The sequence below is a fragment of the Triturus cristatus genome, chromosome 8, assembly GCF_964204655.1.
Source record: "Triturus cristatus chromosome 8, aTriCri1.1, whole genome shotgun sequence".
In the NCBI taxonomy this organism is placed as follows: Eukaryota; Metazoa; Chordata; class Amphibia; order Caudata; family Salamandridae; genus Triturus; species Triturus cristatus.
In genome coordinates, this window is record NC_140591.1 from 292,632,229 (window position 1) to 292,659,667 (window position 27,439).

The window sequence follows — 27,439 nt, forward strand, 5'->3', positions numbered from 1 at the left end:
AGTCATACTGGCACCCATTGTTCTACTAGCAAAATTGAAGCATTATTTATTTATCGTGGTTATTAGTGAGGCGCAACATAGAGCTATAATGTGAAATCTAAAGACAAATATCGAGATATGCTAGAAGGATATTCATCCACAGTACCCTAAAGATATTTGTACTTTTTCAGCTCATTGAATCCAACCGAGTTCCAGGTAGCTAAGTTGTTACTCTGATAATGTCTTTGGAACAAACTTCTTAATAATTGTATATTTGCTTCTTATAGGACGCTGTGGATTGTAACAAAGAAGATTTTTTGAATCGCTGGCAAAACAATTTTGAGGTAAATTGTTACATCTTTTGACTTTAGTGTTTCTTATCAATGTGTATATAATACTATCTGATAGAGACTACTAGCCGCAGATTCCTTAACGTAGAATTATCCCCAGGCATGAGACTGGACCCGGAAATCTTTCTTGCCCAGCATCTCTGCGGGGGGGAGGGTGGTACCTCGCGACTCCGCCCGACGTACTCCACGGGCGTGACTTCAGCGAGGTCACATAAGCCCCACCCTGGCGCCCTGACCTCGGCTTTCTTCTTTCCATGTGCAACGCGGACCTGGATCGTGTTCCTGGCCTGTTTTAGGTTTTCTTTTTGCGCTTATCGTTTTCTTGGGAACAGTGTGCGAATGCCTTCGGGCTTCAAGACGTGCTCGTCTTGCGCGTGCCAGATGTCGGCGACGGATCTTCACCCTATGTGTATGTGGTGTTTTGGGGGAGTACCACGACTCCATGGACTGCGAGGCGTGTCAGCAAATGAAGCCGAAGACCCGGCGGGAGCGCCGGATGAAACTCCTTTCGACACGCATGTCCAGGTCGGCGTCGGCGCCGTGTCCGTCCCCCGCGGACGGCTTCAAGAACGGCTGCTTCTTTCTCCGACATCGTCGACCTTCCAGGCCGCAAGGGCGTCGCTCACCTGTTGGTAAGTGTTGCAGTTTGTCCCCGAGGCCAGGTCCCCGGCCTTTTGGGTGCACGGGGTCTCTGCGGGTGGTGCGGCCGCGCGAGTCGCCACCCTATCCGCTGGTACGCGGCGCAGGGGCAACCAGAGCACAGATGAAGGCCTATGCGGCGGCCTTGTTGGCCTCTTTGGCTCTTCCTTCTTCTCCTTCTCTTTCTGGGATGTCTGCGGATCCCTTGCCGCGTGCGGGGACTTCTGAGGCGTCGCTGGCGGCTCCGGAGCCGACAGGTTCAGCTGATGTGGTGCCGTCGGGGTGCGGCCTTTTGGGGTTCCCTCCTTCGGACCATGGCTACTCTGCCTCGCCGTAAACCCCCGTGGGGGTCCCTGTGGTGTCGCGGGAGGTTGCTGGGGCTCAGGGCGTGTCCTCGAATCCCCCTCTGTCCTCTGGGCAGGCGGCGGCCTTGTCCGAGATGACGCCGCTCAGGCACCTGCAGCTGCTGGCCCTCGCGGCGCTGCAGGGGCCGGCTAGGGGTCGGGCGTGTCCCCGGGCCCCCCTCGTCCCTCCACGCAGGCAGCTGTCTCATCGGAGGTCGAGTCAACGCCTTTTCGGCGCCTTTCCTTAGCTGCCCCGACTCCGACCCAGCCCCGGTCTCCGGTGCTGCGCGTTGTGGTGGAGGTCGTTCCGGCGTCCCCTTCGGCGCCGGTCGAGGTTGACCTGACGCCAGTGGCGGACACTTCAGCGCCGTGCCGACGTCCGGTCGTTGATTCGTCTTCGGACGCCCCCTCTTCTCCAGAGGTTCGGCAGCTGTTTGTTTCATCTTCTCCAGAGACGGGTCACCGGGTCGTGGCTTTTTCCCCAGCGTCTTCTAAGGACGGCTCTTCGCCGTCACCGCGCCCCAGTCTTTGCCGGAGGCGCCTCAGGTTCCCCATTTATCGGTCCAGCCTCCCCCTTTTCGAGCTTGGCCTTTCCTTCCTCCGGTTGGGCTGTGGGACGGCCTCCTTAGCTTGCAGCCATCGCCCACGGAGGAGCTGCTTTCCCCACCGCGGGGCCCTATGGAGGCGAGTGCTGCCTTCGCTCGGGCTGTTTCCATGGCTGCAGGAATCTTGCGCATGGCCAATCCAGCTGCCCATTGCCACACGGATCATCTGCTGGAGGATCTCCATCAGGGCTCTGGTGGATGGGAGCTGCTGCTTCCCTTCGAGGCTTCGCTCCACAATTCTCTTTTGGGGGCCTGGGGGTGTCAGGTTCGAGGTGGCCCTTGTGTCCTTGAGGCTTTTAGGGCACTGTCTGCCCCTGTGGGGTGTTGGGCGTTCTCCCTTGGTTGGGCTTAGGATATCCTGGCCTTTTCCTTCTTTTCCTTGTGACATGTCCCCTATTGGGGCCCTTGGTCTCTCCTGGTGGGGAGGCTCTCTCGCAGGCCCTCCTCCTTTCTGGGTATGGCTAGGGTATCTATTCTACGTTAAGGAATCTGCGGCTAGTAGTCTCTATCAGATGTACAAGTTACTTACCTTCGGTAGCGACGTATCTGGTAGAGACGATTCTAGCCGCAGATACCTTCACGACACGCCCTTCCTCCCCGTTCTGCGACGATCCTCGGCTTGGTTTTCTACACTCGCCTCCCTCTGGGTGGCTTGTCTTCTGTGGGGGTCCTTTTCGTTTTCTTTCCGTCAGGCTCCCTGCAGCTGGTTTCTCTCCAGTGTAGGGGCCTGCTTTTGCTCTTTTTCCCTTTGTTGTTACAGTTTCTGATCCCCTTGCGGTCTTCTACGTCGGGGGTTCTTTGGCCTGTCCTTGGCCTCTTGCTCCTTTCAGGGGCTATGGCCCTCCTTGACTGTGTAGTCTGGGGGTAGATTGCTGTTGCTCCTCAGTTCCGGGCTTGTGGCCCATTGCTGCGTGGTCTATGATTGCAGACTCTCTCTCTCTCTCTTTCTCTTACGGCGCTTTCCAATGCATGTGCCTCCAGACTGGCTATTGCCTTGGCTTGCGCAGTGGTTCCACGGAGTGGTGCTTTACGCTTTCCCTGCTGTGGCTTTACTGCTGTGGCCTTTTGGTGCTGCCTGGTGCTCTCACCTTGGCTTGCACAGTTGTTCCTTCAGAGGTTCTCTGCTCTTTCCCTGCTTTGGCTTTCCTGTTGTAGCCTCCTGGCGCCTTGGTGCCACCTGGTGCTTTTCCTCACCTTTTGTCTCTCTCTTCTTGTTTTTCTGTTTATTTCGCACATTGTTCCCATGTTCTCCTCAGTTTTGTTGTAATGGCTCTGCGTTGTGGCGCACAAAAGATCTCCGAAGCAAACTGACGTCAGCGTGCCGGGGTGGGGCTTATGTGACCTCGCTGACGTTACGCCCGCGGAGGATGTCGGGGCGCGCAGAGATGCTGGGCAAGAAAGTTTTACGGGTCCAGTCTCACGCCTGGGGATAATTCTACGTTAAGGAATCTGTGGCTAGAATCGTCTCTACCAGACACATCGTTAGTTTATTAAATGACAAAAAACAGCCTGTATTTTCTCATTAATACCTGGAATCCTCCTCACTGGACTCTGCTGCCCCTTGAAATGCTTAGCTTCAAAAAGCAGTAACCCTTGAGTCATTGTTTTTTCCAGGAGAGGAGCCAAAAATCAGGAATGTCTCATTGGTTTTGCGTACATCCTCAAGAACTTCCTCCTCAAATATTATGTCAAGCACAGGATTTAATTTACAATCTTTCATCATAATCACAAACCTTTAGGTAATAATAAAAATGGGATGTGAGTTTGCACATTGATTTCATACTTTATCCTACACAGTTACCCAGCTGCCCTTAGTTTAAACCCTCCCCCACACACTAATGCATCAAACCTTTTTTCCCTCTCCCTAGCCCTTTGACCCGTGCTCCCAGGAGATAGTATAGTTCAAATGCCAGCTGAGTCTCATCACTTTTTCACTCACATCTTCTTATCATTACCACGTATTCAGATCTTAATTGTTCCGCTGTAAGTAGTTGGTGTGACTTCACCATGCATTTTTCTGGGGTTTTCCTGGGCCACTCTTTACAGTTACATCTACTGTTTTCTACCTCCTTCCTTTCTCCAGTGATGTTTCTTTGTCAGAACTGCATCACAATGTCTTGAGTACTCTAACTTCCCAATTCCTTGTGAATGTCAACTGCTCATGCCTCAGCTTCTGTTGCTTTATCTCTTCTCCCCCTCCAGACCCCTTCTCCTCCATCCATAATTGTGTATATCTTTCTACTATGTGTTTCATCCATTTCTTTGGGAATTACGATGCTTTAATTACTATTAGGTTGAGGTTTGGATCCACCTGCCATGATACTGCAGTAATTTCTGACAGCAGTCTTTATGAACTTGTGTGAATCACAGGCTCGGAGACCTCTCCTACTGTTCACATTCTACCCATCTTTGCTGACTGCTTGCTCTTTCCAGAATATTTGTACCAGAATGGAGTCGGTGCACTTTCTTCTCGTTCTTTAGCCCCTCTACTGCATACACAAGATAAAGGTGCAAATTTTAGCCTCCAATTAGAATCCTCTCACCACACAGATTGCAACCTACCCACTAACGTCAATTGCAGAACGTCTGTCTTTGCTGTCCTGGTGCACCTACTACCATCCACATGGATCCCTTTCATCCCGTTTCCTCATAGACCAATTTGCACTACATTTGCTTTAACTCCTATCTTGTTGCTTGAACTATCTGATTGAGACTACTAGCCGCAGATTCCTTAACGTAGAATTATCCCCAGGCGTGAGACTGGACCTGGAAAACTTTCTTGCCCAGCAGCTCTGCGCGCCGGGGGGTGGTACCTCGTGACTCCGCCCCGATGTCCTCCACGGGCATGATGTCAGCGAGGTCACATAAGCCCCACCCCGGCGCGCTGACGTCAGTTTTCTTCTTTTCTGCGTGCAACGCGAATCCGGATCATGTTTCTGTCCTGTTTTCCGGCCTTCTTTATACGCTTTACGTTTTCTTGAGAACAGTGTGCGAATGCCTTCGGGCTTCAGGACGTGCTCGTCTTGTGCGCGCCAGATGTTGGCGACAGACCCTCACCCCATGTGTATGGGGTGTTTGAGGGAGCACCACGACTCCACAGACTGCGAGGCTTTTCAGCAGATGAAGCCGAAGTCCCGGTGGGAGCGCCGGATGAAACTCCTCTCGGCCCGCATGTCCAGGTCGGCGGCGTCGCCTCCCCCGTCCCCTGCAGAAGGCTTCAAGAATCGCTGCTTCCGTCTCCGACATAGTCCCTCTCCAAAGCCGCAAGGGCGTCGCTCACCTGTTGGTGTCGCAGTTTGTCCCCGAGGACCGGTCCCCAGACTCTTGAAGGCGCGGATTCTTTGCGGGTTGTGCAGCCCCACGCGTCGCCACCCTACCCGCCGTTCCCCGGCGCTGGGGCGACCAGAGCCCAGATGGAGGCCTATGCGCCGGCCTTGCAGGCCTCTTTGGCTCCTCCTTCTTCTCCTCTTCTTCCTGGGATGTCTGCGGATCGGTTGCCATGTGCGGGGACTTCTGCGTCGCCGGCGGCTCCGGCGCCGACAGGTTCGGCTCCAGGTTCTGGAGATGTGGTGCCGTCTTTGTGCGGCCCTTCGGACCACGGCACCTCTGTCTTGCCGCAAACCTCCGCGGGGGTCCCTGGGGTGTCGCGGAAGGTTGCCGGGGCTCGAAGCTCGTCCTTGAGTCCCCCTTGGTCCTCTGGACAGGCGGCAGCCTTGTCCGAGACCGTGCTGATGCCGCTCAGTCGCCGGCGGCTGCTGGTCCTGGCGGCACCCTAGGGGCCGGGGCATGTCCCCGGGCCCCCCTCGTCCCTCCACGCAGGCGGCTGCCTCGTCGGAGGTCGAGTCAACGCCTTTTCGGCGCCGTTTCTTGGCCGCCCCGGCTCCGACCTTGCCCCGTTCTCCCGCGGTGCACGTCGTGACAGAGGTCGTTTCGGCATCCCCTTCGGCGCCGGTTGACGTTGAACTGATGCTGGTTGTGGAGTCTACGGCGCCGTGCCTGCGTCTGGTCGTTGATTTTTCTTCGGATGCCCCCTCTTCTCCAGAGGTTCGGCGGCTGTTTGTTTCATCTTCTCCAGAGATGGGACGCCGCGTCGTGGCTTTTTCCCCGGCGTCTTCCAAGGATGGCTGTTCGCCGCCACCGCGCCCGCAGTCTTCACCGGAGGCGCTTCAGGTTCCCCATTCGTCGGTCAACCCTCCCCCATTCCGAGCTTGGCCTTTCCTTCCTCCGGTTGGGCTGGGAGAAGGCCACCTTAGCTTACAGCCGTCGCTCACGGAGGAATTGCTTTCCCCACCGCGTTGCCCTACGGAGGCGAGTGCTGCCTACGCCCGGATTGTCTCCGCGGCTGCAGGAATCTTGCGCATGGGCAATCCGGCTGCACTTTTTCCCACGGATCATTTGCTGGAGGTTCTCCATCAGGGCTCTGGTGGACAGGAGCTGCTTCTTCCCTTCGAGGCTTCGCTCCATAATTCTCTCTTGGTGGCCTGGGGGCGTCCTGCCATGGGGGGCCCGGTGCCCTAGCCACTTCTGCACCGCCACCGTCCTGCTCCGCATGATCCTGTCTGTCTTTCCTTCCATCCTTCTTTCAGGGGCCCTCTTTTGCATACCGCCTTTCCCTCCTTGCCGTCGGTGTTGCCTCGGGCGGCCCGGTGGTTAGATTCCTGGGGACGCAACATCTTCGCCTCCTCCAGTGCTACCTTGCGGGCGCTTAACACGCTTTATGTATTGGCCAGAGCCACTTCTTGCTTCTGGGATTCGGCGGAGTCCCTTCTGTCTTCCGCTTCTCAGGAGGGTGCCTGCGTTGATCTGCGGCACCATGTGTTTGATGGCTGGGTGCTGGCGGCGTTCATTCTTCGCTCGGCTCTGGACGTTTCAGAGGTGCTTGGTCGCACCAGGGCTTCTTCAGTGGCCCTTCGTCGCCATGCTTGGCTGAGGGATAGTGTTTTCCCTGAGAATGTTAGAGAACGGCTGGTTGACTTTCCCTTTAATGGCACTCTTTTGTTTCACGTCCCTGCGGATTCTGCCATTCAGAGGTTTCTTGCGGGGCTTTGTCCTCCTGCCCCTCCCCCTCAGTGACCTGGACATCTGAAAGAGACACGTTAGTGATAGATTCCTTACCTTAGAATATTCCCCAGGCGTCAGTCTGGATCCGGAAAGTTTTCTGCTTAGCACTACACCTGCGTGCCAATAGGTGGCGCCGTGCGGCTCCGCGCCAGTCACTGGAGTCGTGCGCGCCGGGATGATGTCACGGAGGCTACTTAGGCGCCACCCATGCACGCTGACGTCAGTTCTTTTTTTTCCGCGCCGAAAGTGCAGATCCGGATTCAGCACGTACCTCGGTCAGTTTTTGACCATTTTTTTTAGACTTTTTTGTCTCCTTCTCTTGTCTCCTGGTGCAGGTAGGGATGCCCGGCTTCAAGTCCTGCGAGTCGTGCCACCGCAATATGTCGGTGGCGGACCCCCATGATGTCTGCCTCTACTGCTTGGAGAACGACCACGACTCTCGGGATTGTCGGACTGCCGTGCCATGGCCCCGAAGGTATTGCGGGAGCGGCACCGGAAGTTGCTAGAGGTCTGGCACTCCTCTCACCGCCGCTCCGGGTCTAGGGGCCGTCTCTCCTCGGACTCTAAGTCTTCACCTTCAGATTCCGGTAAGCGACACCATAAGAAGAAGTCGAAGAAGCATGCTTGCTCTCCGACGTCCCCCTGTCACTCCCCGGAGGCGGACGTGGGGGACACGGGCTCCGCCCCTGCGGCTCCTCTGAAGCCCGGGAGTCCCGCGGCTTACCCGCTATACCCGGGTCCGTCGTTTAGGCCTCGGACTCCTGCCGGCGCACCAGCAGGCCCCGTGTCCAGATCCTGTTGACCCGGCGGCACCGCCTCCGGCGCCAGCCCCGGAGACACTGGATCCAACGCCCGCGGCTCCGGCGCCACAAGGTGCAACGCCGCTAGCTGAGGCCCCAGCGCCTCCCCTGGCTCCGCCACAGGCGCCGCACTGGGTGTCGTTTATCCCACCCCTGCCTCGGTTTTCGGATCATTTAGTTCCGACCTGGTTCCTCATTGGGATGCGGCTCTGCTGGCCCCCTCTCCGGCTCTGGTCCTGCCACCGCGACCGGCTCCTTCTACCCCGGAGCCGGATGAGGACTGGGACGGCTCTAAGGACCCCCTTGCGCGGCAGTGTGACTCCGAGCAGGATTGGGTGGATGACCTTCAAGGTGAACTTGATGTGTCTTCTGACCCGGGGTTTACCTCGCATCTGCCTACTATGGAGGAGTTTGCTTCCTACACTATGGTGCTGCGTCGAGCCGCGGAGACTCTCAACCTTGACCTCCCTACGGTGGCCCTTAAGACCAACCTCCTTACGGAGGTGCTCCAGACGGCGTCCATGTCGTCGGAGCCGCAACTCCCTTTTAATGAGGCCCTTACCGAAGTCCTCTTGGGTACTTGGTTGCGGCCGGCCTCGGGAGTGCCGGTGGATAAGAACGTCGCTAGGCGTCATCGCCCGGCGCCTGGTGATCCCGCCTTCTTGACCACTCACCCCACGCCTGAGAGCCTGATCATTCAGGCCTCGACATCGCAGAGTGCCTTTCCCTCGGCTCCGCCGGATAAGGACTCTAAGAGGCTGGAACAATATGGCAAGAGGTTGTTCTCCTCAGCCAGTTTGGGGTTGAGGTCGGTTAATACCGCCTTCTTATTGGGCCGTTACTCCCACGCAGTGTGGGATTCGGTGGCGGAGGTTCCGCCTCAGTGCTCTGAGGAGGTCCAGGCTGGATGCGGCAAAGTTTGCCATCAGGTGTGGTTTGGACACCGCTGATTAGTTGGGCAGGGCGATTTCCACGACGGTGGCGTTGCAGCGCCACGCCTTTTTGCGTTCCACTGGCTTCTCCCCCGATGTTTAGAGCTCGCTCATGGACATGCCCTTCGATGGCTCCCGCCTCTTTGGTGAAGAGGCTGACAATGCCCTGGAGCGCTTTAAAGACTGTTATGCCATGGCCAAGTCTTTGGGTCTTTCCTCTCAAAACCTTGCCACAACGGGGTTTCGTTCCTTTCGTGGCCAGGGCAGGGGTACCCAGGCGCGCTCTTCCAGCAAGCCTGTGCAGAACCAGCCTCAGCGAGGCCACGGATGGGCGTTCCGCAGGGGCGGGTCTGGTAACCAGCGCGCGGGACAGTCCACTTCCACCCCCGCTGCTTTCGCCTCGAAACCTTATTAATCCAAGCTTCAAGGGGGCACCCCACGCCAGTGGGTGGCAGGGTTCACCTCCAGCACTGGCGCGAGATTACGTCGGACAAGTGGGTGCTGCAGATAATCTGCCAAGGTTATTCGCTCCCCTCTCTGTCCTCCCCTCCAGCCATGCCACCTCGGTACCACCGCATGTCGGGGATCATTTGGCTCTTCTCCGTCAGGAAGTCACGGCCCTCGAGTACGTTCCCTATCAGGAAGTAGGAAGTGGTTGCTATTCCCAATACTTTCTGGTCCCCAAGAAGGACAAGAGGGGCCTTCGCCCCATCTTGGACCTCAGGGACGTGAATCTCTTCCTCCAGAAGGAGAAGTTCCAGATGCTGACTCTGGCTCAGGTCCTGTCTGCCCTGGACCCTGGAGACTGGATGGTGGCATTGGACTTGCAGGACGCTTATTTTCACATTCCTGTCCTGCCGGTCCACCGGAGTTATGTGTGGTTCACGGTAGGCCAGGAGCATTTTCAGTTTGCCGTGCTCCCCTTCGGCCTTACCAGCGCCCCTCGGGTGTTCACGAAGGTGATGGTGGTGGTCGCAGCTCATCTGCGCAGCAGGGGTTTCAGTCTTCCCCCTACCTCGACGACTGGCTGTTGAAGGCGGGTTCGCCCCAGGCAGTTGTCTCCCACCTCCAGACTGCATCTGCAGGGGTTCTCCATCAATGTGCCGAAGTCGCACCTGAGTCCCACTCAGAAGCTCCCCTTCATTGGAGCAGTTCTGGATTCAACGCTGTTTCGGGTTTATCCTCCCGAGCAGCGAGTCTGGGATATTCAGGCTATGATTCCGATCTTTCAGCCTCTGTCTCGGGTTTCAGTCAGGATGACCCTCTGGCTTCTGGGCCTGATGGCCTCCTGCTGGTGATGCATGCCAGATGGCATATGCGGGCTCTGCATTGGGACCTGAAGTTCCAGTGGGCGCAACATCAGGGCAACCTGTCTGATCATGTCCATATCTCGGAGGGCACTGCACGGCAGTTGCAGTGGTGGCTCATGAATCTCGATTGGGTCAGTGGCAGATCCCTCTCCCTTCCCTAACCAGAGCACACAGTGGTGACGGAGGCGTCCCTTCTGGGATGGGGAGGCCACTTGGTAGAGGCCGAGATCAGAGGACTCTGGTCTCCGGCGGAGTCCCAGCTCCATATCAACCTTTTGGAGCTTCAGGCGATCCGGCTTGCACTGAAAGGTTCCTTCCCTTTGTCCAGGGGAAGTGTCGTGCAGGTGTTCACGGACAACACAACCGCCATGTGGTATTGCAGCAAACAGGGCGGGGTGGGGTCCTGGACCCTATGTCAGGAGGCTCTGCGCCTCTGGATATGGCTGGAACATCAAGGCATTACCTTGGTGGTTCAACACCTGGCAGGTTCTCTGAACGCCAGTGCGGACGAACTCAGCCGCCGGTGCTTAATGGATCACGAATGGCGTCTGCACTCGGATGTGGGGCAAGGTCTCTTTCAGCAGTGGGGAGAGCCTTGGTTAGATCTATTCGCCACCGAAGAGAATGCGCAATGTCATCAGTTCTGCGCGTTGGAATTTCCAAGGCGGCACTCGCTCGGAGACGCTTTTCGTCACGATAGGAGTTGCAGTCTCTTGTACGCCTTTCTGCCTATACCACTTTTGCCCAGAGCGCTGAAGAAGATCCGGTGCGACTGGGCCCAAGTCATCCTTGTGGCTCCAGATTGGGCACGAAGATACTGATATCCCGAGCTACTCAGAATGTCGATCGATCCCCCGATCCATCTGCCTCTTCGGGAGGATCTTCTGTCGCAGCAGCAGAGGACGGTCCTCCACCCGAACCTGTCCAGCCTCCACCTCCATGCATGGAGATTGAACGGCGACAGTTGACAGCTTTCGATCTTCCTCCCGAAGTCTTTGATATCATCTTGGCAGCCAGGCGTCCCTCCACTAAAACGGTATATGTCTATCGGTGGAACAAATTTGTGGCATCGTGCACAGCGAAGGCTGTGGATCCCATTTCTGCCCCTCTTTCTGAAGTTCTCCTGTTCCTTCTTTCTTTTGCCCAGCAGGGCTCTGCTCTGGGCACTATCAAAGGCTATCTTTCGGCCATCCCTGCCTTTTTGAGGGTTCCAGATCAGCCTTCTCTTAAGTCCCCGGTTAACCGTTTTCTTAAAGGCATTACGCACACGTTTTCTCCCCTGCCGTTCATCATGCCTCAATGGGACTTGAATCTCATTTTGACCTGTCTGATGTGCGCTCCTTTCGAGCCCCTTCATACCTGTCCTTTGCGTCTTCTTACTCTTAAGACGGCTTTCCTGGTCGCTATCACCTCTGCCAGAAGAGTGAGTGAGCTCCAGGCTCTTTCTTCCAAGCCTCCTTTCCTTTCTATTCATCCGGACAAGGTGGTGGTAAGGACCTGTCCTTCTTTTTTGCCAAAGGTAGCCACGCCTTCCACATCGGGCAGACCATCACTTTGCCTACCTTCTTTCCGCCTCCGCATTCTTCAAGGGAGGAAGAGAGGCTCCACCGTCTGGACCCAAAACGTGCGATTGCATTCTACCTAAAGTGTACACAGCAGTTCTGGGTGGATGATCAACTCTTTGTTGGCTACGTGGGCGCCAAAAAAGGTTGGGCAGTGCACAAACGGACCATCTCTCGTGGGTTGTTCTGTGCATCAAAGCATGTTGCTCCTTGGCTAAGAAGGAGCCTCCTGTGGGGCTGCGTTCCCATTCTACCAGGGCAACTGCAGCCACTACTGCCTTGGCACGTGGCGTCCCCTTGCAGGACATTTGTCAGGCAGCTACGTGGGCCTCGCTACACACGTTTACCAAGCACTACTGCCTTGACAGTCAAGTCCAGAGGGACGGCTTCTTTAGCCGGTCCGTGCTACGTGACTTTCTGGTTTAATCTTGTTCGCAGACCCACCTCCGGGGTTGGTATTGCTGTGGTATCTATTCTAAGGTAAGGAATCTATCACTAACATGTCTCTTTCAGATGCACAAGTTACTACTTGTGTAACGATATATCTGTAAGAGACATTAGTTAGTGATAGATTCCTTACCGCCCCACCCATCCTCCCCGGTCTGGGAACTGGTTACTAGGGTTAAGGTCATCCCCCTTAGGGCCCTAGTTTTCTGCAGCAATGGTCAGTATCTTGCATGGCTCTGCGTTCCTGGCGCGGAAAGTCGTGTACAGAACTGACGTCAGCATGCATGGGTGGCGCCTAAGTACTCTCCGTGGCGTCATCTTGGCACTTACGGATGCGGAGCCGCACGACGCCACCTACTGACGCGCAGGGGTACTGCTAAGCAAAACTTTCCGGATCCGGTCTGACGCCTGGGGATATTCTAAGGTAAGGAATCTATCAGATATATCGTTACACGAGTAGTAACTTGTGCTTCAGAGGAGGTTACAGAGGGAACAACGGCAGAGGTAGAGGTTCTAGCACATGTACCTCCCCCTCCAATACAAAGCAGTGACATGCCCATAGTTCCCCCCCGACCACTTAACACCTGTCGGGGGAAAGACAGTCACATTTCTTACCAAAGCGGCAGTCAATTACAACAGACAAGTGGGTTCATCAAATAATCCATTCTGGTTATTGCCTGGAGTTCATCAACATTCCTCCAAACATTCCCCCAAAGTCACACAAACTTTCGCTCGATCACCTACACCTCCGTAAACAAGAGGTACAGTCCCTACTACTAAAAGGAGCTATAGAGCCCGTACCACCACAACATCACGGGTTGGGCGTGTATTCCCTTTACTTCCTAATTCCCAAAAAGGACGACTCTCTCAAACCAATATTAGATCTCAGAGAACTAAATTTTTACATACAGTCAGTCCATTTCCACATGGTAACACTTCAATAGGTACTACCTCTCTTGCAAAGAGCGACTTTCTGTCTGCTCTAGACTTAAAAAACGCCTACTTTCATATTCCAATCCACCCAGCTCACCGCAAATTTCTCAGATTTGTGGTAGCAGATCAACAAGACCTATTCAAGGTACTCCCATTCGGAGTCAAGTCTGCCCCAGGAGTCTTCACAAAGTGCCAGGCGGTAGTAGCTGCTCATCTGAGAAGACAAAAGCATCCATGTCTTCCAATATCTGGAGGATTGACTCAAGCGCGCACGTATCAACAATGCCTCAAGCATACTTCCGTAACCATTCAGTTACTTCACCAACTAGGGTTTACAGTCGATGTGTTAAAATCACAACTTCAGCCAACCCAATTTCAAAACTACCTTGGAGCCAATTTAGATACTCAGAGGGCTCTGGCATTTCCCAACGCAGCCAGAATTCGAAACATTCAGGCGTTAATTCTCCAGTTTCAAGCCAATCAGTCAGCTCAAGTTTTTATGCAACTGTTGGGGAATTATGGCGTCTTGCATCATGATTGTTTCCAATGCCAGGCTGCACATGCGTCCACTTCAAAAATGCTTAGCCTGTCACTGGAACCAGTCACACGGTCTATTAACCGATCTAGTGTTGGTAAGCGGCCGTACTCATCGATCTCTGTAATGGTGGAACACACAAAATTTGTCCAAAGGATGGTCGTTCATAGACCTGGTTCCACAGACCGTATTAACAGCGGATGCGTCCCTTATTGATTGGGGAGCTCATCTTCAACAACACACAGTGCGAGATCTGTTGAGCCACCAACAAAGATTTCTCAACATCAATCATTTAGAGCTGATGGCAATCTTTGTAGCTCTCAAAGCCTTTCAAGATCACCTGTCTGGCAAAGCTGTTTTGTTTCGAACCGACAACATGACAGCTATGTATTACATACAGAAACGGAGGGGGACACACTCTCTCCAGCTGTCCCACTTAGCCCAAGACACCTGCAGTTGGGCTATTCACCACAATATCTATCTTCTAGCGGAACACCACCCAGGAGTCAACAACCAAATTGCGGACCTCCTCTGCATACAGAGGTATGAAATACATGAATGGGAACTTCACCCTGAATTTCTCCACCCATACTTCCAAGCTTGGGGAGTCCCTCACATAGATCTGTTTGCAACACCCCAAAACGCAAAATGCCAATGCTTCACGTCCAGGTATCGACACCCGTTATCCAAAGTCAATGCTCTAGGGATGAACTGGTCAGGGCTATTTTCTTAAAATTTTCCACCTCTCCCACTCATTCCATCAGTGGTTCGGAAGCTCAGGCAAACATCTTTCACACTAATCCTAGTAGCTCCAACATGGGGACCTCAACCCTTGTTCACAACCCGGTTGGAACTCTCTCTGGTACTGCGTCAACAATTACATTTAACTCCCAGTCTCCTCACATAGAGCCATGGAGAAATCAAGCACCCAGATCCCAAACAATTGAACATCGCGATCTGGCTCCTGAAGTCATAGAGTTTGGTTATCTGAACCTTCCACCTAACTGTATGAACATTATTAAAGAGGCCAGAAGGCCTGCCACTAGAGCCTGCTATGCAGCCAAATGGAAGCGATTTCTTATCTATTGCAATAACATCAACCGTCTTGATGCTTCCATACAAAACATTATCTGCTACCTGTTACATGTGCAGCAGTCATCATTGACCTATACATCCAGCAGACTGCATCTCGCTGCAATTGCAGCCTATCTTCAAAATAGGCAACATTTATCGCTCTTTAGAGTGCCTGTAATCAAAGCATTTATGGAAGGACTAAAAAGAGTTATACCACCAAGACTTCCACCGGCCCCAGTGTGGAATCTTAAGATAGTCCTCACAAGGTTAATGGGCCTACCATTTGAACCCATGCACAAATGTGAACTACAGTTCCTCACTTGGAAACAGCCTTCCTCATTGCAACCACTTCATTGAGGAGAGTGGGTGAACTTCAGGCACTAACCATTGAAGAACCTTTTTTCTAGCTGCACAAAGATAAAGTGGTTCTTCGTACCAATCCCAAATTCCTACCTAAAGTAGTATCTGCATTTCACATTAATCAGTCGGTTGAATTAACTGTTTTCTTCCCTCACCCTGACTCCGTTGCAGAACAAGCTCTACACACCATGGATGTTAGAAGAGCACTGTTGTATTACACTGAAAGAACAAAATCTTTTTGTAAGACCAAGCATCGCTTTGTCGCTTTTGCACTACCTAACAAAGGCAATCCTATATCCAAATCAAGTATTGCTAGGTGGACCGTTTAATGTATTTAGATTTGTTATGCAAAAGCCAAAAGGACTCTAACAGTACCCACTAGAGCACATTCCACTCGTAAGCTAGGGGTTACTATGGCTTTATTATGGAACATCCGTATTACTGACATCTGCAAAGCTGCAACATGGTCCACACCACACACATTCACCAAGCATTATTGTGTAGATGTGTTAGCCAGACAACAAGCCAATGTGGGCCAAGCAGTACTTAAAACGCTGTTTCAGACAAATCCATCAGTCACAGGATAGCCACTGCTTAGGGGAGACTGCTGTATAGTCTATGCATAAGCATGTGATCTACAGCTCACATACCTCAAACAGAAAATGCTACTTACCCAGTATGCATCTGTTCTTGGCATGTAGAGCTGTAGAATCTCATGTGCCCACCCACCTCCCCGGGTACCTGTGACTGCTGTAGTTCTCGTTACTATTCATACATACACATAGCCATCTCTGTTCTTTACTTCTACTCCATTCTCTCACCCTCTGCGGGAAAATAATCTAAAGATGGAGTCAATGCCCATGCGCACCATCACCGAAAGGAGGAGTCACCTACCTCGTGACTAGGAAGACTTCTTCGAAGAAAAACAAAGTGCAAACATCCAGGCCCAACACTAGATGGCGATCTATGCATAAGCATGAGATTCTACAGCTCCACATTCCAAGAACAGATGTATACTGGGTAAGTAGCATTTTCCTTCTTAAGTCTTCGGTTGCCATGTGTTCTTCCTGATATCTTACTGGTTCATTAAAACTAATTTAGGGTGCTGCTGCTCCTTGGTCATCTTCTTCTAAAGCGGCTACCATTATACTTATAGACACAGTTTGCCCTCTATTCAGACCCCCAAGGATAATTTGGCATAGATTTACAAATTTTGTGGCTGAAAAATCGAAATTTGTGGCATTATTGCATAACTTCATTTTACTTGTAATCCAGCTCGGTGAATCCTTCCAGCTGCTTCACATGGACTCAAATAGGCCCCTCGCCCCATGTTATGTTCCCAAAATCCTATCTAACAGACAGGGAACCAAAACAGACCCTGGCAAGCAGCTAGGCTGGCCCCCGCGGGAGGCAGGGCGGTGTGCTAGTGGAAAGCACCACTACCATCTCACCGCTTCTGCTTTCGTTACAGGGGGCCGATATTCAACTATGCTTCAAAACCGGCCCCCGGTAACTAAAACGGCCCCAGGGGGCCAAAACCAGCCCTCACCATGGCGGCCCACCGGGGAAACTCCCAGTGCCTGCTATGGCTAGTCCGACCATGCTAACAGAGCTTGAAGGGCATTGATAAAATTGTACTCATATTTTGCCTTTGGCCCTGAGGCCACTGGCAGCTCTCTCTCTCCCTCTCGTTTTCTCTCCCGTCTCTCTCATTGCACTTTTCTCCCTTTCTCTCTCCCCTCCCCTGCTGAAAACTGTGAGTTCAAGAAACGGCACTTACCCAGGGAGCAGGCAAGCGCACTTACCAATTGTGGGAAGCATCATCTGAAAAAGAACACAGGCCAGACTTTCCCTGACAGGGTGATCTCTTGCTGAACCAACAGGTAAACCCTGTAAGCTCCTCCTAAATCTTGCTCCTCTAAAGCTTTTTTTGCACCAGTAGTACACATTTTTGGATGGGGGGGGCGTGCTGTTTGGTATAGGAGCAGGCCACGCTTCTCGCCACAGCTCAGAGAAGAGGCCGAGCAGCAGGTTCAGCATTGGCTGGCTGCAGTGAGTTACAGGCTACAGAGCAGACAACCACCCTAAGTTCCTGAAGCGATGTCTCAATAAGGAGACAAGCCTTGCTCAATGCATTTGCTGACTGCACAGGCTGCGGTTGCAGCCAGGTGTGACAAAGTTTCACATGACAGTATGTGCCCTTTACATTGTTACACTACGTTTTTATGCACATATATTGACTGGACCCTTTCGCTGTTTTATCTCAAGCGAGTATTTCTACCCTGAGACTCTGATCATAGAGCTTCTGCAGCAGCAGGTGGTGCTTCCTGTGCTACGTGTCCCAAGCAGCGATCGAAGAACATTAAAAACTGTCTGGGTATGCAGCAGGCCCTTGATGCTCTTGAATGTCCTGCACAGAGCAAGCAATTGTAATTTATTTTTCATGGTATCGAATCTACACCAAATGACATACGAGGTGGAAATAGAGAACTGAAGGTCCGGCAATGTGAGGCACGTTGGATTTTAAAATTGCATGCAGTGGAGATGGGGATTAATATTGATACAGAGCTGCAATACTTTCTTAGTTCATAATTATGTCTTATATCAAACATTAGTATCTGATAGAGACTACTAGCCGCAGATTCCTTAACCTAGAATTATCCCCAGGTGTGAGACTGGATCCGGAAAATCTTTGCCACAGCATCACTGCGCGCCGGGGGCGGTACCACGCTACCCCGCCCTGACGTCATCCACAGACGTGATGTCAGCGAGGTCACACAAGTCCCACCCTGGCGCGCAGACGTCAGTTTCCTTCTTTTCCGCGTGCAACGCGGATCCAGGTTGTGTTCCCTTGACCTTTTTTCAGGCCTCTTTTACCACCTTTGAGCTGGGAACAGTGTGCGATGTCCTCGGGCTTCAAGAAATGCGCTTCTTGTGCGCGTCAGATGTCGGCGAGGGACCCTCACCCAATTTGTATGTGGTGTTTTGGCGAGCACCATGATTCTTCGGACTGCGAAGCTTGTCAGCATCTCAAGCCGAAGTCCCGGATGAAATTACTTTCGGCCTGCTTGTCCAGATCGGTCTCGTCACAGCGTCCGTCTCCTACTTTGGAAGGGTCCAGGAATCGCTGTTTCCGGCTGCGGCATCGTCCTTCACCGAGGCCCCACGGGCGTTGTTCGCCCGCCGGTCATACAGCTTGCCACCGAGGCTTCTTTGGGCCCCCCTCCTCTTCCTGAGACGTCCGTGGATCCCTCGCCATGCGCTGGGCCTTCTGCGGACTCGCCGGAGGCAAAGGAGGTGTGGTGTCATTGAGGTGCGACCCTACGGGGTTCCCCTCTTCGACCCACGGCGTCCCTGCCTCGCCGCAAAGCCCGGCCCGAGTGGAACATCCCTTCTGCAAAGAGCTGGATCATAAGTTGCGTGCACCCTAGCTGCGAACTTTTTTGCGTATCGGTGATTAAACTGGGTGCTGTAGGCAGCCTCTGCAATGTATATGAATGCATGTGGTGTTGTGAGTGTTGTGAGGCATGATGGTGGAAGTCCTGAAAACAAATAAGGGATCAACTAATTAGCAGATACAATCCAGGATGAAGGCACATCAACTGACTTTGACAACTATAGCACCACCCCCGCCCCGAGTTTAACAGGGGTGTTTTGCTCACCAGTCTATGCAACCTAATAGTCTATATGTATTTAATTACGGAGCGCTCTGCATAGAAACCTATACAGCAGTATCTTTACGCATCCCATGGTATATTTTTCTTATACCTCTTAATTTTTAGAACTTCGCTTAAATCATAGATCTTTGTGCAGGTGCAGTCTGTCACTGATTCTCAGAGCTTCATTTCTTAACAAGGGTAACTTCACTTTTAACATTTCACAATGTTTATGTTGCACCGTAACATTTTAGCTTATAGGCTCTGGTTTTCTGAGTGTTCTCTCCAAAACTAGATTATCTGCAGTTTTAAAAAAACTATTGGGCAGCTCTCCACACACACTGATGGCTTTCCTGTGATTGCATGTCAGAAAGAAAACAAACCACCTCTGGGCATACTTCTGGGTGCTGTGACTGAAAACACCCTGCTGGTTGCAATTTCAGTGGAATGTTGGAGCTACTGCAGCCAGTCACATTTCAGAGACTGTTCGTGCTAAAGATAACTTTGTCTACCGTGGTTGTTGAGCCTTACTTGGACAGTTTAGCTTTCCTGCTCCTCCTGCTGCCAGTAATGTGGTGATGAGGGGTGTGCGTGGAAGTCAGTGGTGTCTTTATCCGTCCTCTGTTATAAAGAGCCACTGCTTGAGGGCACACTTCATAATCTATATCCTCTCTGAGCACTTAAAAATGGGGTGATGACAGTGGAGAAGTGTGGCTCAATGGTTAGAGCGGCAGACCTCGATGCAGAGCACTGGTCCGGGACCAGGGTTCGATTCCCGTCGCGGCAGGGTGCGCGGACCGGATATTCTCGCCTCAGTGCCTATTCTAATCATGGGTCCCACGCTGCAACTCTGGGCAATAGCTTGCTTAATCTCCACAACGGCCCCACAGCGCTGGGGATGCCTGGCTTCACCCTGGGGATGCCCAGGAGTGGACATTTCACAGGGAAAGCCAGGAAGGGTTCCCTAGCGGTATGAATACAGCGCCGGGAGACCCCGGTCCGGGGTAGCTGTGCGCTATATAAGTACTAGCACATTTACATTTACAGTGAACTTTGAAGGACGTAGGGCTGAGTGGGTGTAATGGGGTTGAAAGTCCTCATATTGCAAGTCCATGAGCATCTTTTTAGTTATCTGTAATTTTAGGTATACGAGAAATGCAAACATCTTTTATTGCTACCTCCACTGTCAGAGGACACTGCCTCCTTCCATACTACCTCATCATGAAATTGGCACCATAGCAGCATAGCCCAGTCATCCACAACTGAGTATACCATAGTGGGCCTGAGACTAGAATTTCCGACCAACATGTGACCTATATCTGTTGATACTCATCTAACGGCTACCCAAAGAACGTCCATTGCCTCCTTAAACATACTGGTGTTTGTTATTGGCAAACGGACCTGCCCCTTTTGTAAGGTTAATGCATCTGATGTCTAAGCTGTTGGATGTTACAGACTGGCAATGTTGGCCATTGCTAAGCGATTCTTGTTCGAAGTATTGGAAATGCTGCATAAGTGTCAAAACGGCCCTTTTCTGGCCAATTTCAGCCCAGTCTTCTGTGGCGTGAGTCTTGCCTTCCCAAATCATTGTAGACCCAATTCTGCATTTGGAAAATCTGATCTTTCTCTGCCTTGCATTTCATGCAGACACAAATGTATGTGTGTTTACAGTACTTTTTTAATGGCAGCTGCTGGTTCAGTACGCTCCTTCATACAGCGTATCTAGTTCAGAGCAGTCGTCGAAAAGGAGGGGTGCCTTCCTGTTGACTCTTAGTGTCTGACTGCAAAAGTATGCACCCTGTCTCCGTGTGTCCCCCTGACTCATTAATGAAAGAAATTGCTTGACGAATAATTCAGACCTTGTATTCTAGCTCACACACCAGTAGCTCACACCATAAAGTAGTTGATTGTGGTACTTGTGATGCACACTTGTCAAGAAATAATATTTTGGTGAAAAGTATGAGATTTGATTTGATGGTACGGATGCCTAGCACTTGCACGCTAGGCAGTAGTGTTGTTAACCCAAAACGTACAAAGAGGTATCGGTCAAAGGCAATTGCAGAAGCCTAGGTACTGCTGGAGATGCGTCGTTTGTAGGTCGCTATAAGCTCATAGTGTGATGGGCATAGAACTAGATGCTCATGCAAGCGATAATGGCCAATGTACTTAAGTGATTGAAGTATGTGCAGAATAAATGTTATCAGAGCACCCATTGATAAAAGGACGTTAGTATGTATGGAGTAGAGGGGCTGTTTGGTTGCAGACAGTTGCAGTGTTGGAAAGGAATTAGCTCAATTAGTAATGCATTTGCCAGGGAATGCTAAGTTTTGGTTGATTTATGCACAGACCTGTTGCTATCCAAGCAAATATTTCAAATATGGCTATCAGTCACAAAAAATGGCACAAGAACCTGTTATCGTTTTTTACGCTTAGCAGGCAAGGCAGTGGTTCCTGCAGACACATAAACCTTCTGAAAGACCATGATATGGTAGCTTATTCGTTCCTACTCAGAATCTTGGGTTCACGCTTCTCTGAAACGGGAAGTGAAGCTTTTAAAGTGTAGTAAAAAGTATGTCTTACTGGTTAGATGTGAGAGTCTAGAGCGGCGTCGTTGAATCTGCTGGTAACTTAGATGGAGACATGAAGTGTTGATTATTATAAAGATCATGACCGTTAGTCACTACCCACCAACAGAAAACATCAACATGCCCAACATAAAACATGTACACCTCCCTAAAACACTGAATTAAAAAGAATAACAGCATTCAGACCTATAAGCGATCCAGTTCAACGGTATTGCTCAGTTTGTTACTTATTACACAGTTTAATTATTTATTCTATTTAATGTTTGTATTTGATAAAGTCCAGATCTAGATTGAAGAAGCAGCTGAACACTTTACAGAGAATACATTTTATTGCAACAGGGACATCTAAACATAATGTGTTGTAGGTGGAAGAGCATGGTATGGAGGGGTTAGTTCGCTGAATTGCAGAACACACTTTGCGCGCGTGAAGGAGGTACTAGTTGCTGAGGCAGGACTGGATAGTGCGCTGTGTAGATTTGTACTTTGGAGCGCGCGCATTTTGCATCGCAGTTATTTATGGTTTGAGGTGCAGGATGTTGATGTGATTTGCCGAAAATCCTTTGATTTTATTTGGTGAGATTTTGAAGCTAAGTTTATGCACCAGTCTCCTGTTTACAGAGACCCCAACTCGGACACTTGGCTACATAGGTTCATGCACTAAACATTTTGTTGCTGATGCTTCATGGCCTGACTGGGATGAACTCGGGTGCATTTTTGAATGGCGAAGGCATGGAGTGTCAGAGTGGAACGGAATAGTATTTAGGTGTTCCGTCCTTGTCCAATGTGGATTATGAATTTAATCTGCAAATGTTGTAATAGAGTTATTAAAACAAGCATTGGCCTAACCAATAGGTCTAGTTTTTGGGGCCTTATAAGTATTTAGTTATGCAGCACAATATCCTTGGTGCAACAGCATCAACTGTTGCATGGCTAAACACTTATAAGGTCCCAAAGGCAAGACCTATTGGCTATGCCAATGCTTGTCCTCCTTGCCTTCGGTGCTGCCTCCGCCGTCATGGGAAGCTCGGTGGTTGGACTCCTGGAACGTAACATTTTCGCCTCCACTAGTGGGGCTCTACGTGCCCTCAACATGCTTTGTGTGTTGGCCAGGGCTACTTCCGACCTGTGGGATTCTGCGGAGTCCCTTCAGTCTCACGCCTCCCAGGAGGGTGCCCGCGCTGATCTGCGTCACCATGTGCGGGATGGTCTGGAGTTAGCTACGTTTATTCTGCATTCGGCCTTGGATGTCTCTGATTCTCTTGACCGCGCAATGGCGAGTTCTGTGGCCCTCCGCCGCCATGCTTGGTTGCAGGATGGCGTCTTTCCGGGGAATGTTCAGGAGCGTCTTGTTGACCTGCCTTTTGATGGGACTCTGTTGTTTCACACCCACGCGGACTCCGCTATTCAGCGCCTTCTTGCATGGCTCCGTCCCCCTCCGTAAGCTTCGGCTTGTCGGTCCTCCGGTGTCTTATGGGAGGCGTTTATCCCACCATTTTCTTCTGGACCTTGTGTTTCGGTTGGCCCGTATGTGTGCTGTGTGCGGCTTGGAATGCCTTCAGGGTCCTTAAGTTTGCCCCTCTGTTCTTTTGACTGATGGTTCAGCCCTTGAGCCTTATGGTGTGTGATTTTGGCTGTTTGTGGAGCTGTATAGGTCTTCAGGTTGGACCCTTTGTGTTTTTTTGGCTGCTTGGTAAGCCGTCTCTGGTGTCTTCCACAGGTCTTTTGTGTTATTGACCTCTGCTGCGGATTTCCCTAAGTGGTGTTTCCCTGTTTTGTTTTGGGACGTGTCATACCCTAGGTGGGGTACTCATTGGCTATTGTATAGCTCTGTCTTAAGCTGGGCGGGTGTGGATACCTTATCGGTTTCCTCGCATTTTCCTGGCGTCACTGTATTCCGCTTGGTGCGGCCTCTCTTCTTCTTCCGCCTTGGCGCATCTTGCGCTGCTCCAGGTTCTGTCCCGCTTGGTATCCAATGGTGTTTCTATCCCTTTTCTACACGGTTTGCCTGTCGTCCTTTTTGCCTTCCCTCTTCAGCCTCTGACTCGCCAGGCCGTCTTTTGTCATGCTGTTTTCAGTGTCATGTCCTGGTGTTTCCACCTTGTTCTCCGCCGTTTCGGCCTGGGCCTTTGCCTTGTATTCCAGGGAGGCTGGGTTATTCCTGGTGCTCTCCTGTGTTCTGGTGGCCGGCTTTCGGTCAGTACTACATTTGTCTCTTTCTCTTCTGGCCGGACCCACTTCTCTTCGTGGGCCGGGTGGTGCTCCTGGAAAGGTCCTTCTCTAGGGCTTGTTCTGGGGTTCCCTTGCCTCTGTCTTCGACTTGCGCTCAGCTTGTTCTGGGCACCTTGCTTCATAGTATTTGCCGGCTGTCTGTTGCGCATGCCTGATAGTTCTGGTCCCCCTTCGAGGACCTCGGCGTGTCAGCATGTGCTCCTGTCCCTTGCCTTGCTGGAGCTTTGTGCGTCTGTGTCTTCCTTCTCACGTCTGTGCTTATCGGCTGTGGGGCCTTTCCTGCCTTGTTCCCTGCCTCGGGATGGACACCTGTTCAGCTGTCCCCTTCGCTGTATGCGTTCTCCTGGGGTGGGCTATGCCTCCGTTCCTCCGCTTCTCCTTGGATTTGAGGGTGGTTCTTTCTTCCTTGGTACTTGCTGGGTGCTGTCTGTCCCTCCGGGTTTTCTGGCGGATGCCGCTTGCGCCTCGGGTCGGCTTGTGGTATCCTGGCCTTCCCTTCTCCTTGTTCTTGCTTGCTTCTGCTTGGCGGGGGCTGCGCCGTCCTTCCTGTCCCCATGACACATCTCCTGTTGGGGCCCTTTGTTCTTCCAAGCTGTTGAGGTTCTCGCACCCCTCCTTCCCTCAGGGTATGGCTAGGGTATCTATTCTACATTAAGAAATCTGCGGCTAGTAGTCTCTATCAGATGTTCAAGTTACTTACCTTTGGTAATGATGTAGCTGGTAGAGACGATTCTAGCCGCAGATTCCTTCACGGCCCGCCCTTTCTCCCTGTTCTGCGAGGACCCTTCAGATTGGTCTTCTGCACAACCCTCCCAGGTGGCATTTGTCTTCTGTGGGTGCTCTCTTTCTCCCTGGCAGGATGCTTCATTCTCTTTATTGTTCCACTCCTTCCTTTCTGGTACTTGATCGGTAGGTTCGTATGCACTGTTGCATCCCTGCACCCTGGTTCTTCCAGTGTGGGGCCTACTCATATTCTTCTCCTCTGCACTCCTCTGGGTTGGGGTCTCTTGGCTGTGCCTCAGTCCTTGTTTTTTTACAGCGGATACGTCACTCCTTGTTGGTGTCGTCTTGGGGTGATATGTGGTTCCTCATCTGTTCTGGACTTGTCGCCCTTCACTGTTATAGATTGTGGTTGCTGACTTTGTCATCTGCCCCGACTTTTTCACATGTTTTTCTGTCTCCAGGGGGCATATTGCCTTCGCTTTGCGGGGTTGCTTCTCAGAGCAGTGCTCTGCTCCTTCCTTTCCCTGCTTTTCAGCAATGCAGCACCTGGCACTGTTCCTAATGGTGTTGTTCCTCTACATTCATTTCTCCCTTTTTATTTCACTGATTTTTTCGCACACTGTTCCCATACTCAGTTTTGTTTGTGATGGCTCTGAGTTGTGGCGCGGAAAAGTTCTCCGAAGAAAACTGACATCAGCGTGCCGGGGTGGGACTTATGTGACCTCGCTGACATCACGTACTCGGACGACGTCAGGGCGGCGTCGCGTGGTACCGCCCCTGGCATGCAGAGATGCTGTGGCAAAGATTTTCCGGATCCAGTCTCATGCCTGAGGATAATTCTACGTTAAGGAATCTGTGGCTAGAATCGTTTCATACTAGATACACCGTTACCGAAGGTAAGTAACTTGTACATCATTAACGGATTCTTTAAGGTCCTTACTCATCTCTTCCCTCCCTCTCCTTTTGTAATGCCCCAATGGGCCTTAAATCTGGTTCTTACCTGTTCGAGGCATATGAGCTGCAGATTATACACTTTTGCATAGATCGCCATCTGGTGTTGGGTCCGGATGTTTGCACTTGTTTTTGTCCTGAAAAGTCTTTGGAAGTCACGAGGTATGTGACTCCTCCTTAGGATCATAGTGCGCATGGGCATCGGCTCCATCCTCAGATTGTTTTTTTCAGCCATCGGGTTCGGATAGGTTTCTCGCGCTCCAGTCGGAACCGGTACCGATTCCAGTTTCGACACGCAATCCTTCACCCTTTCGACGGTATTGTCTCGATCGCGAACCCTAATCGGCGTGCATCTCTACCAATCTTCCATTCCGGTCGTCAAAGAAGGCCTTCGGCCCGAACCGAGCCTAGGCGTCTGGCTCATGGAAAGGACGCCATTTAAGAAGTGTCCTTGATGTGGGTCGAAGTTTCCCACATCGACCTGCATGAAGGTGTGTAACCTCTGCCTCTCTCCTGAGCACGAGGCCAGACACTGTCCCGCTTGTGCCTCCTTCCGCTCGAAGAAGACCATCCGGGATCGACGAGCTCGAAGGACCATGGCTCGCTCGTCCAGTTCAATCCCCGACGAAATCTTCTACGAGGGTGTTGATGTGCCAGAAGAACAGGTCGAAGAAGAGCTCATCAGAACCTCCGAAGCCGATGATTCAGACGTCAAAGAAGTGACTCCAGCTCAACGGGTCGTAAGTACAGACGCCGACCCCGACTCACTCCCCACAACAACAAAGGCTTCAGTCACACCTTCGGGCTCAGGTGCACACCGACACACTGCTTCCTATGCCCCGCCCTCGGGCCCGGCAAAGAAACCTACTAAGCCTTCCGGCGACTCGGGCTCGAGTCTGCCTGCTACCGGTGCCCAGATCCAATCATCGGCACTGAAAAAGAAGCCGCACCCACCCTCGAGCCGACTGCGACTTCCAACCCGAAACCTTCGGGACCGAAGACTCCAACTAGTGACTCCCCGGCACCGAAAAAACACTCGGAGCCAACAAAGAAGCCACTCCCCAAAACTTCGGACTCGCGCTCTTCGGAGCCGAAAAAGGCATCGACACCGAAAAAATGCACAGAGACTGACAAATCGCATGGCTCCAAGCCCAAAACAGCTCCGCAGCCAGCTCCGAAAAAGCCTCGATGCCGACATGGTCGACACCGAACACCCAAACTTCCTTGGAAGAGCTTTTTCAACCAGACCCTCAACAAAAAACTTTAACTAAAGACCCAAAAACCGGTCAATTAAGTCTGTTCCAGAAAGAGACCACTGAGCATGCGGGCACCAGCTCCACCACCTAAAAAGTGGGATACAGCCACATCACCTCTTAGGCTACCTTCTCCACCACCATCTCCTCCACCTCCCCGACCTCCGTCTCCTACACCATCCCCTCCACCAGTAGATGACGACGACACATATGATGACACATGGGATGGTGACAACATACCACTAGATGACCCCAGCCCTCCAAGCTCCCCTGACCCCTGGGATTACTATAATATGCCTGATGTCCCTAATGTCCCACAAGAGGGCATCTACCCCTCTAGGCCTTCCCCACCAGAAGATACCATGGGGTTTAATCAGCTAATACACCGCGCTGCCCAGTACCACGGGGTCGACCTCCATACAGATCCAGTAGAAGATGATTTTTAAATGGACACTTTCGACACCACCCAAAGGTCCACATCCACTTTGCCCATGCTCAAAGGGGTGATTAAACACTCTACAGAAGTATTTAAAGACCCTGTCAGAACTAGAATCCTCAATCCTAGAATTGAGAAGAAATACAAAGCTGCCCCTACAGACCCAGCTTACATCAGGGGCCCTGTTCCATTAGACTCCACGGTCGTCTTAAATGCTAGGAAATGGGCTAATTCGCAGTCAACAGGTGATGCAGCTCCGCCTGACAAAGAGTCTAAACTCCTGGGCGCCTCTGGCAAAAGAACAGCGTCCCAGGCAGCTAATATTTGGCGCATCGCAAATACTCAAGCCCTGTTAGCCAGATACAATAGGGCTCACTACGATGAGTTAGAGTCCCTGCTCCAACACCTCCCCGACAAATACAAACATAAGGCCAACGACCTAATACAAGAGGGTAAACTTATCACAAACACCTCTATCCGGTGTGCTCTTGACGTAGCAGATACCGCTTCCAGAGCAGTCAACACAAGCGTCCTTCTTCGTAGGCACGCATGGCTACGCGTTTCCGGGTTTAAACCTGAGGTGCAAAGCGCTATACTTAATCAGCCATTCGACCAGCAACACCTCTTTGGCCCTAATGTTGATGCGTCCCTTGAGAAGATGAAAAAGGACACTGA

The 27,439-nt window shown here is 51.9% G+C and overlaps 1 protein-coding gene across 1 annotated transcript in view; it reads left to right on the forward strand.

Moving 5' to 3' along the window:
* The window catches only part of RNF17 (ring finger protein 17), a 2,644,767-nt gene that overhangs the window by 2,312,902 nt on the left and 304,426 nt on the right, over positions 1 to 27,439 (forward strand). The window contains exon 34 of the mRNA XM_085621540.1: positions 267 to 323. Within this exon, the coding sequence (XP_085477666.1) occupies positions 267 to 323 (57 nt within the window). The remainder of the gene's footprint in view (positions 1 to 266; positions 324 to 27,439) is intronic.